Raw genomic sequence first — 11,528 nt, 5'->3', positions numbered from 1 at the left:
TTAAAGAATTTTAGAATTAAAATTTAAAATTTCTTGTGCACAAAAGGAGTTGTATGTGAGTGTGTCAGAGTTTATTACATCTGAAGAGAGAGAGATGGGGGAGGTTAGTTAGATAGAGATAGGGAGGGGAAGGGAGAGCAAGGGAAAAATTGTTATACATTTAGACCTACCTTCTGAGTAAGCACATCCAATGTAGGAAGTCAGGAGCAGCCCCACTGTGTCTCCTCCATACTTGCTCTTGTCTGGGTCCTGATAAAGAGCCATCCTTGTCTTCTCCTTTCATGTTGGAAACCAGCACACATCCAGTTGCTGAGCATACCCACGTAACACACAGAGACTCATTTCCCCAAAGTACACTAGCATATCAGGGACCGTCAGCATTTTCAGCTTTAGTGACCCCAATATTTCATCTACCTTCGGTCTACACTACTGTGTGTTCTTGAAAACCTAAGCAATCTTCTTTCAGAGTGTTTAGATGTGTTTTGCTGGCTCTCCAAAATCTGAAACTAAAATAAAATAAAATGAGCCAGGGGGCACAGAACAGAGTAGAAAAGGAAAAATTAAGTGCTTTAAAACCAATTATTTTCCATTTCATTCCATCCCATGAAGCCAAGTGACAGTCTGCACCTTCTCTTAACACTTTCTCTGTCATAAAGCAGAAAGGGCTATCAGATAGCCCATATACATGTTTTTTCTGTCTTTGATTATCTATTTACAACACTGAGAAAATTTCTAGGTCAAAAAATGGAGGAGAATGAGAATAGAGAATAGAATATTTACATTGCTGAGAGAGTAGAATATATGTATACACACACACACACACACATATATGGGGAAAGAGAGAGAGAGAGGAGAGAGAGAGAGAGAGAGAGAGAGAGAGAGAGAGAGAGAGAGAGAGTACTAAGTATAATTTTTCTTCATGGTCATAAGGCATAAAGTCAGTGACCTAATATGAATACAAATATATTAGATTTGACTACTGAAAAACAGAAGTAGATTGGTGCCTATATTTCTACAGGTAAAGTGAATAGTTGTTAATTTCTACATGTATGAATTAGTATTCCTCCATACCCACTTCCTTGAAGAAGATTCTAACATACAATGCCACATCTCACACAAGATGTAGCATCTACCTATGACCTATGGGCTTTTCATTCATTTCAAAAGGCAATTGAACACACTTAAATTCAAATAGCGACCTGCTGAATATCCCTTTCAGTTTTCAGGCAATCTCATTAAACGATGAAGGGTCCATTTTGTGGTTAATCTCCTCTTTTGTGTGGTCTTGGATAAAGAAATGGAATCGTGTTTTTTATTGTTCATCAGAAAGAATGAAAGTTCACAAAACCAGAAGCACGGAGATCAAGTCTAAGACCCAGAGACTCAGAGATAATTCAATGAATGATCCCTTTTGTTGTTGCTATTTTTTTTAAACAATGAGTAATATTGAACTATAGTCTATTGGATGGTGACTTCAAAGCAAATGAGATAATGAAAATCCTGAAGCTAAATGGTGGGTAAAACAGGCTCTGTTGTACTCTTCTCTTTATTTGGTGAATTATCTCAAAACGTTCACAGCCATGTCAAATTAAAAGCAAAATACAGATAATATGTTAGGGGCAGAACTGCCTGAAGGTATCTTGCCTTTTCAGTGTTTAACTGACTCGCTACCTCAGGATAGCTGAGAGTCTAGGGCTGGAACCTCATATAGAGAGTTGAAGGATCAAGACAAGCAGGGCTGTTGGACTTAGCCAATCGCAAGCTCAGAAATACATTGTCAGTAATACTGAAAATTTTGCTAGTGAGAGGTAATTGAAATTCATATTTTCTTGGCAAAAGGAGCAAAGGAATCAAAGAAATGTACAAAATGATTGTATAACATATATTTTCAAAAGTATTTTTCCTTCATTTTTATTGTCTATATATGCGTGTTTTGCCTGAACGTACTGTGCATCCTGGGCATACAATCCTCATTGCGGCCAGTAGAGGGCATCAGATTTTTTTCTGGAACTGGAGTTAAGAGATGGTAATAAGCTGCCACGCAGTAAGTGCTGGCAATTGAATACATTTCCTCTGGAAAAAGAGCCAGTGTCCTCTCAACCACTGAGCCAGCGTTCTTAACTATTGAGCAATCTCTCCAGTCCTACTTTGTAGAATGTCTTGTGTATTGTATGGATGCATCACCTGTCAATCAAAAAGCCTATGGCCTATGGCTTAGGCAGGAAATGGGAGGTGGTACTTCTGGGAGGAGGAGAATTGTAGGAGAGTGCTGGGCAGGAGAGTTGACCCGGAAGATGTAAGGAGATGGAGTCATGATATCTGAGCACAGGTAACCGGCTACAAGGCAGAATGTAGATTAAAATCAAAGGGTTATCTTTATTTATGATTCTAGCCAGAGAAGAGCCTAGCTGTATGGCCAAGGTGTTCCTAAATAGATTTTGAGTCTGAGGCTTATTTCTAGGAGCTAGGAAGAACAAGACCCAATTTCAACACTACTTCTATATGTTTTACTAAGGTCTTTGGTGCTGGCAAGGCACAATTGTAGCTGTAGTTGCTGCTTTTGTTTGCTCTCTCTCTCTCTCTCTCTCTCTCTCTCTCTCTCTCTCTCTCTGTGTGTGTGTGTGTGTGTATGTGTGTAACAATAGTATATTGTTTTAGTGCACAATATTTATTAAGATTCATTATATTCCAGGCATATGCTAAGCATTTACATGGATTATTTCATTTAATCTTTCCCAATACACCTGCAAGATAGGCATAATGTAATTACGAGCTTAAAACCAGAGCCTTTAGTGGGCTAATTATCTAAAGCTATGGCATCACAATGTAAGCCATCGTATACTGATTCTAGAACATACTTTTCTCAACACAGAAATTTCAGGCCCTCTTGAGACTCACATTATTTATTTTCTATACCTCAGTGAACTGGCTTTCTTTGATGGCTTTTTGTTTTGTATGGCCTGACTCTTAACAATCCCAATATTCTCCTGTCCTGGTCCCTACTCATAGGATTCTATCCTATGCTGTGGTTCAGTCTCTGTGGTTTTGCTTACTCTTTGATATGGCCCATGCTATTATTTCAATGTTAGAGCTGCTGCTTCTCTATGCAGTCCTGTGGAAGTTTCACTTAAGATGTCGTACCTAATATACATCTGCTACAGACTGAAAATTGCCCCACACCAAGTTCATATATCCAAATCCTAACTCCAAATGTAACTGTACCTTTAACCAGAGTCGTCAGGAAAGGACACTAGCCAATCCTAGTAATAGCTTTGTAAAGAGAAGTTAGATGGCTTTCTCTCTCATTGCTTATGAGGACAATAAAGACCACGTGGACACACAGCAAAGGGATGGCTGTCTTTGAGTCAGAAAATTGAATCTTTTAGACCTTTCTGTGAGGTTCGCAGTTTCTAGAACTGTGAGAAATTTCTATTCATTAATTCAGATGATAATATTTTGTCATAAAAGAGCAGAAGAATAAATGGATGCATGGATTCGTACAGCATCCTATCATCCTTTCCCTGAGGTTTCCTTTCAAATGTTCCTGAGAAAATAGAAAACGAATTCTCTAGAGAAATCACTACATAATTGGAGGGAGGGGTTCTAAATTAAGAATTACAAGATTGGATTTCTCATCACTATCTCCTTTTTAACTATGTGACCTCAGAGAAGTCATTTAAGTTTTTTTTAATATTTGATTATTCATTCATTACTTTCTTTATTATTTTTAATTTTAAGTGTGTGTCTTCTTATACATGTGAATAAAAGAAATGAAAGTCATTTCATTACCTCATTAACTCAGCAGACTCCTCAAGGTGCTTGTAGCACTGCTTCTAGGTGGCCTTTCCATCTCTGTTTGTTTAGAACATTGAATCTCTTCTTATACCTTCCTCATCTTCTGTTATGTCAAAAATACGGAAGCTTCTGCTTGATGTCTCTTTTTTATTTCCTGTGGCATAAGGCCCTCTTCTTGCCAGTGTTCTTCAATTAGCATCTGATCTGGAATTTTGATTCCTCCTCTCATCTTTCAAGCTTACTGAGGATAGATTAATTATGACCTTGTTCAAGCATGTCCTTGTCCTCTATACCCATTGACATACTGGCCTGTGATCAGAGCTCCCCATGCCTCTCTGTTACTCCCCTTTCGCCTTCCACTGACAAGATTCTAAATCTCTAATAGTAATTATTTTCATGATGTGCTATTGAAATTATAAAGGCCTATAAGAAGCTTCTAGCCATTTTTAAGTCTTCAAGGACTTTCTGTATATCATTATTCCCTTAAGTAAAGTATTCTGAATCCTCAAAGGACTGTCTCTGTACTTTTTGACTGCTGACTTGTATTCAGTACCGTGTCCATTTTGGACATTCTTACTATATTAATCTGTTTAAGCATCTTCAATTACACTATTATTTATAAAACATTCAATAAATACATGAATTATCAACCTGATCACAGTGTAATTGTTTAATTTTGCTGGATCAAATACAGGATTTGGATATTTTTGGAGAAAATTCAAATTCCATGATTAAAACTGTATCTAGATTTGTATGAGAACCAAAGGGATTAAAATCCTAATTGCCATTTTCTCTCTTCAATGAAACAAAGTAATAACAGGTCAGAATAGATTGTTTGTCAAGGCATAAAGTGTTTAAAAATGTTTGATGGATTGCATAAATGTCAAAAACTGGATGTCACAATGGTCTACGATGTATATAGTGTGTAGCGAGACTTAGAAAGTTCACAAGAAGAAACCTTAGGTATAGAATTTCAAGGAGTCTCTGAAGCAGCAGTTTTCAACCACTGGGTCACAACTTCTTTGAGGACTGAACAACCCTTTAACAGGGGTTGCCTAAGGCCGTCTGCATATCAGATATTTACATTATAATTCATCAAATTATCAAAGTTACAATTATGATGTGGCAACAAAATAATTCTATGGCTAAGGGTTATCACAACATGGGGACTGTATTAAAGGAAGACTGAGACCCACTGCTCTAAGGCAATGGAGAGCCTCTGGGTTTAAAATCACAGAAGACAGCCCTTTGAAGCACAGAATGCATTACCACATAAATCTTGCTTACAGCATATGCACCCAGAAGTTGGCTAAAAGTTGGGTTTTTAGAGAGCTGTGTGAGAAACTGGTACAAGACTCAAGGGGGATCAAAAAGTCAGGATATATATATATATTCAATTGTAGTGAAATAAGAAAAGTAGTCGGTTCAGGTGATGGAATAAAAGGGTTGCTTTGCCAACTTCCAATAAGTATGTTTTCGAGACTTTCAGAAGAAATTTTGGATTCTTTTTTGCTCTAATAATAACTGATTGTTTCTTTTAATAATTTGCCATTATTCCTTCAGGGCTATGGGTTAGTATTTGTGCTCAGAAATTACATCCCCATTAGATCATGTAATTTGAAAATGACACTACAAGGTATGTATATGTGATACCTTTATGCTTTCCAAGAAGAGGTGAGTATAGTCAAAGTTTCACCGTTGACAAAGAGACAGCCTGTATTGAGGGCTAGAATCCCAACTAAGCCTCCCTATTCCCAAACCCAGGGCCAAATTTAAACTTAGTATAAGGGACAGTGCCATGTCAACTTCATCACTGAAAGACAATGGAAAATTGTTTCTATGAATGGGCTTGGAGCATTGTTTTTTTAACAAATACTGCTTGAGTAACTATGGGAATGCGGTGCAGTCTACTGTCTGAAAACTTCAGTGCAAGATTTAGCTGCAAAATTCTTGACTTTAACTTTTTTAAATCCTTATTTTATTGAACCAGACTTCTAGACTTTTGTTTAAATTATGCTAGACATACTTGTGTTGTTAAATGTCAATGATATATGTTTGGTAGCTGGGGCTATGCTTCTCAATTATACCTAATAAACTATGAAACGACTTGGTTATATGGTTTGATATTACTAAGCAAATTATTTTACTGTGTCTCATTTGTGATATGGAATAGCTAAAGAGAGAAGGAACTTAGTACCTAGGGAATAGGACACAATTAACCACACAAACGAGGCTAATATGAAGAATCTTCTCTGTATTGAAAACAAGATAAAGTTCTTTACATTATTTTAAGTGATCTTTCAAGCCTAAAAATCCTACCTTGCATAATTAAGCCACTGAGGTTTAATACTTTTATTTACTTATTTATATTTATTTTTGCAGAAGAGAAATCTCAGAGAATCTGTGAATTTGAGCCACGTGTACTCATGAGGCCCTCTTGGACATCAACCAACTCTACTTAACCTTAGAGTCCATGTACGGTGCATTGACTTCTGGGCAAGCATAATGTGACTATTAACATGATTTGGAAGGTATCAGACTAGTTTTCCTTAAGCTACTTGTGATCTGTTCCTTCATCTTTAAAGCAGATTAAACAGTTTACATAGATCAAAGCAACAGAGCCTTTGTTACATCATGGGCATTGTTGATTTTTTTAAGTAATTATAGTTATTAAGATAGTAACTATAAAAAAGAACTTCCTATAATTTGGCATCATTGAACCTGATTGCAACCCAGTCACAAGATAGTCAACACTGTAACTATGCCTCTACCAAAACCAGAAAGCACATAATAGTATCTTTTAACACTGGTTAGAGGACAGTTACAAAGTTAAATAGAAAATTGGGGATCAGGGTGCAAAAAGGGGGATAACATTGACTACCTAGTTGGCAAAGGAAGGGTGTGTTGAAAGTTCCATTGCTATGAGAAAAATACAAGCTAAACTGAGCAGACGAAGAATCTGATGGGTGGAAACTCTAGAAAGGAACTAGTAACACTTAGAAGCTTCAATTTTCATTTTATAATTCAGTGAGGTTTTGTAGTTTGTTCTGTACTGTGATGGGAAGCTTAGATTTCCCAAAGCTTCCTGTTTAAGGTTATATCTGAATATAATTCCTGAATAATGTTCCAAGTGTTTTAACTTATAGAAAACACTTAAAGATACCCAACAGTTCTGATAGCAAAGCCTCCAGCAATATTTTTCAGAATACAATGTTTCCGACATCTTACCTTTCTGGGATGCAGCTTCTCCTTCCCCTCTTTGTCCATCACAGCAATCAAAAACCTCACAGAGAGTGAGGATTAACTTATCCCATGAATAGGCCCTTCAGATCACTCGGTAATCAGTACATGGTCAGAACAGCCTAGAGCACATGAAAGTGGTTCCAGTTTCCTCAATTCTTTTTTTTTCTTTTCTTTTTTTTTTTTTTTTGTTCTTTTTTTCGGAGCTGGGGACCGAACCCAGGGCCTTGTGCTTCCTAGGCAAGCGCTCTACCACTGAGCTAAATTCCCAACCCCAGTTTCCTCAATTCTTAATTAAAATATGACATACTTAGCTGTGTGCCCGATCTTTTACCAGTGTTAAGAAAATAAACATGAACCGTCACACAGGGTTTTGGGAAGAACATTTTATTGCTAAGCATATCCTTGAACGAAAAAGCAAATGGGAAATAAAAGAGAAAAGGAAAAACAAAACAAAACAAAACAAAAAAAGCAGGAACATCACAACGTTATGAAAAAAATCTCTTTCAGGGTCTGCAAAGAACACAACAGGAATCCGATGAAAGCTCGCATACAGAATGCACAGGTTCCCGTAAAACTGTCCAGATATTAACTTACACTAAAAGGAATATAACAAATGAGATTTTACTCCGATTTTAAAAAAAATGGAAAGAAAGGAGAAGGTCAGTTCACAAGATCTCACGACTCCAAGAACAGCAATCTGTCACAGACATCGAGATATAATCAACTTCATATGGGCTGGGCCATTTATCTAAAATCGTGCTTTAATACTCTTTTACAGTCCTGTCTTTTTAATGACAACAACCAAAAAAAAAAAAAAGGGAAACTCTTAACACATTGAGATCTCGGATAAGGAGGAACACCACTTTCCATACACATCAGTGAAGGCTTGCCATTGTTTAAACTGCGCCTTCTGCCCCATGTCTTTAGGATAATTGTTTTTCAAAGTCAAATATTCATGCAACTTACAAAGACCAGCAAGAGTAGATTTCTAAATCTAAACAGCTGATTGGTTTTCATCTGTACAAGAGAAATCGCATACGCCTGCCCCTCCAGATGACACACCTCGCCTCTGTGCGAGCATGTGTCCTGTTTTATCTTCTTGCTTTTTGAATGGCTATGGCAACGAAACCAGTTTGTTTATTATTATTTTTTTTTACTCTGTACATTGCTTCCTCTTTACAAAAAGAAGACAGAAAGAGAATGGAACACAAACCGAATAAACAGACAGAAAGGAAATAACAGTTCTTAAAGCGGTATGTACATACACGACTGAGGGGTTATACCAGCAAAAATGTAGTAAAATATGTAAACAAAATCTGAGAAGTTTCTGTTGTCTGTTGTTTAAATTCTCTTTGACACAGTTAACTGTGACAAAACGAAAAAGAAACTCACACTTTCTTCACATTTTAAGGTTTACTTTTTTGTTGTTTTGTTATTTTTTTCTTTTAAAATAACATTCTCATTCCACTTCAAGACTTTAACAGGTTTCTGTGTCAGTCATCCCACCAAACATACCATGATAAATATATCTGTATATATATTTATTTATATATATTATACTATTAAATTCCTTTTTGTGTGTGTGTCACAGCAGCTTTATTCATTTATTTATTTGTCTTTTAAAAAAAGATTGGGCGAAGGGAGACATGAGGAGATGGAAAGGATTTACTCACATCAGGCTACAAAGTTAAACCACATGGAAACCGTTATCATGTCGAGGGGAGGGGAATAACTATGACTTTCACACTCGGCCATGACGCGGCTTGTGTGACCATTTGTGGTTGCATTACGAGTTGGGAACTCCCCTGCAGTCAGTCTGTTGAAACAGATGCTAGCATTGTCTTTTCGTTTTTGTTTTGTGTTTTTTTTTCTTTGTTTACATGCATTTCACAGACCCAGTCCACCCCCTTTCCCTTCTTTCCTTCCCTTGGAAAGGCTCTGCTTTAATTTGTGAGGCTTATGTTTGCCCTGTTCACACAGTTTGGGTTGATGGACAGGGACAGTATTTGTTAAGTGAAACCAAGACACCAGCCCCAAAACCCATCTGTCGTAGGTTTGAATGGCAAATATTGGAATTAGATCTTGGGGACCTGCTTTGCAAACGGATTATCATTCACCACATGGGTTCACCAAAGCATTAGGAAACTAACGATTGATTCTAGAGACACCACAACCTGCTACGTGGAGTGAATGCCATGGTTGAGTTTGAGTTCATATGGCAAGAGTCTCATACTTTTTTTCTGAGTAATTCTTTTTCCTTCTCTTCTTACGTGCAGTCATTGTCAAAAAATAAATGAAAACCCAAAAGTTATTTTCCCCTCAGGTCTTGGAAAGTTACACGCACACTGGTCAGAACCAGATAAGGGTATTTCTGGGTTTTTTTTTTTTTTTGTATTGTTTTGTTTGTATTTTTTTAAAGCATTTTTCTTTTCTCATTTTTTTGTTTTTGTTTTTTTACATAATTAAACAAACAAACAAAAAATAAGCCAACATTGTTACAGTCGAGAGTCACAAACATCATTACAGACTCACTTGGATCGAAGGAACAAGTAAGTCACATAGTCTTCTACCCCTTTCAAAAGGTCCCGGAGAGAAGGAAGCTTCCAAAGTCAAGTGGAGTCATGGACTTGCTCCAGGGCACTAAGTGTGTGCTTTATGATACAGCAGGGCAGAGAGAATTTTCTGTCTTCAGGCAAAGGCTATGACCTTGCACCATGGCTCACCATTACAGAGAGATACACCATCGTATGTGTCCTTTTAAAAATGGTTTTTCCCACCATAGTCGTGGTATACCCCAACTCACCGAACATATCCAACAAGTTAAATCTCATTGTCAAAGTATTCAGGTGTGTGTATAGAAATAATTCTGTTTTCAATTCGCATACGACTGGTGGTGTGATGTTTACACATAATACTCCTTGTCCTTGTTTTTCTGTTTCTTATGGCCGCTCTTGGAGCTGGCTTGTTTCTCCTTCATGAGCGTGCCGTTGCTCTGGGCCGAGTTGCTGATGTAGTTCCTCGTCTCGTCCACTTGATAGGACCCCTCGTCCCTGTTCCTGTACTTGTACATGGCGTACAGGAGGATCAAGATGCAGAGGGCGGCAGCAGCCACAATGCCGACGACCATCCCTGTTGTACTGCTGGACTCCCGGATCACCTCTGAGGCCCCCGGAACCCGTCTGATTCCTGGCTCCGTGGGGTTTGCTGTGGGCACATTACGGAACATGGGGGAAGTAATTAGTGGGCTCTTCAGTTTGGTGCTGTCTAGCTCATAGGCAGTGGGCAACGGAAGCAAGACTATATCAGGCTGGGGTTTGAGATCACGGTTATTCATTTTGCCAGCTGGCAATTTGGGCACCATCCCAGACGAGGAGGACGCTGTGAAGCGGATCAGCTCAGGGGACAAAGAGGTGGTTGTAGTTCTACTAGTTTCCGAGACTTTGTTAGGTCTAAAGTCCTTGGATTCCCACTTGGGCGCATGCGCTTTGTAGCCACCTTCGAAGATTGAAGTGGAAAGACTCTTATCTGTTACCAAGGAGAAGGTGGTGTAAAAATCTTCATCATCAGTAGGGGGCAGGTTAGAGTCAAAGGTTTCCCCTGAGCCATACCCAGATATCACCAAGCCATCATCATCACAACCATCGCTGCCTTGGTCCGACAAGCAAGGTAACCCCGCCTCAGAGGTCATGGACAGGGAATCTTTGGTGGTCTCAATAATGGTGAGGAGGGGGCGGAAGGTAGGGGGGAGTGTAATGGAGGGTACACGAGTAGCAATAGGAGGGGTAGCTAAAGGGTCTTCTACAAGAAGAGGAATAACTAATTCACCTCCTGGGATTGAAAAGAAAAAAAGACATAATTAGTACAGGCATAAACACAGTTCATCGTTACTCTAACGAATGCGGGGCAGAGGTTATGCTGCTGAAATTACTACAAAATAAGCTGCATCTGCATAGGGGTAATTTCTGGCTATTGCCTTATTATTCTGGGCCGAGATCAAGCTCATTATATGCTTCTACCTACCCAACATTTGGAAGCTTGAAATCAGAGTCTTAGATCTTAAAGATACTCTCAAGTGATTTCGAGTGGCAGAATTCAAACAGGCTGGTTTCAGGCTCTTCTGGCAAGATGATGACTTTCAGGCATTAATATTCTTAGGAACACTACGAAGACTTCACGTGTGTGTGTGTGTGTGTGTGTGTGTGTGTGTGTGTGTGTGTGTGTGTGTGTGTGTGTTACATATACAGCGAGCTTTATTTATGGCTGCATCAATATGCATGTAACATTTCTTTACGGCTTTCTTGGTTTCTATCTTTTAGCTCTCAGGAGCATGGAAATGATCTATTTTCCATTTTACTGAGACCAAGATCAAGACCAAAGAACTCGAAAAGTTTTCCTGTATTGCCTTGGGGCTGTACTAATTTCCCATTAGCTAAGAGACAAGTCCAAACAAGAGGCTTAAATGTTCGTCCTGATGCACTTTGATTATGTAT

The 11,528-nt window shown here is 38.4% G+C and overlaps 1 protein-coding gene and 1 long non-coding RNA gene across 50 annotated transcripts in view; one reads left to right on the top strand and one right to left on the bottom strand.

Annotated features, from left to right (window-relative positions):
- Positions 1 to 1,237: 1,237 nt before the first annotated feature.
- LOC134479241 (uncharacterized) lies at positions 1,238 to 9,524 on the top strand. The gene is made up of 2 exons (XR_010052314.1): positions 1,238 to 2,329; positions 6,178 to 9,524. It is a non-coding gene; the product is annotated as an uncharacterized LOC134479241 (long non-coding RNA).
- The window catches only part of Nrxn3 (neurexin 3), a 1,631,407-nt gene continuing 1,627,285 nt past the window's right edge, over positions 7,407 to 11,528 (bottom strand). For 26 of the 49 annotated variants that reach the window (XM_039111661.2, XM_063261440.1, XM_063261441.1 and 23 more), the window contains one exon: positions 7,407 to 10,242. In XM_039111661.2, coding sequence (XP_038967589.1) covers positions 9,941 to 10,242 — 302 coding nt within the window. In that variant the 3' untranslated portion in view covers positions 7,407 to 9,940. Of the gene's footprint in view, positions 10,867 to 11,528 lie in introns of all 49 variants that reach the window. The other 23 variants (XM_063261425.1, XM_039111627.2, XM_063261427.1 and 20 more) reach the window with 3 other exon arrangements.

This window comes from Rattus norvegicus, chromosome 6, assembly GCF_036323735.1.
Source record: "Rattus norvegicus strain BN/NHsdMcwi chromosome 6, GRCr8, whole genome shotgun sequence".
NCBI classification, from domain to species: domain Eukaryota; kingdom Metazoa; phylum Chordata; class Mammalia; order Rodentia; family Muridae; genus Rattus; species Rattus norvegicus.
The sequence above is the reverse complement of the archived record's forward strand: the minus strand, read 5'-3'. Positions and strand labels throughout refer to the sequence as shown.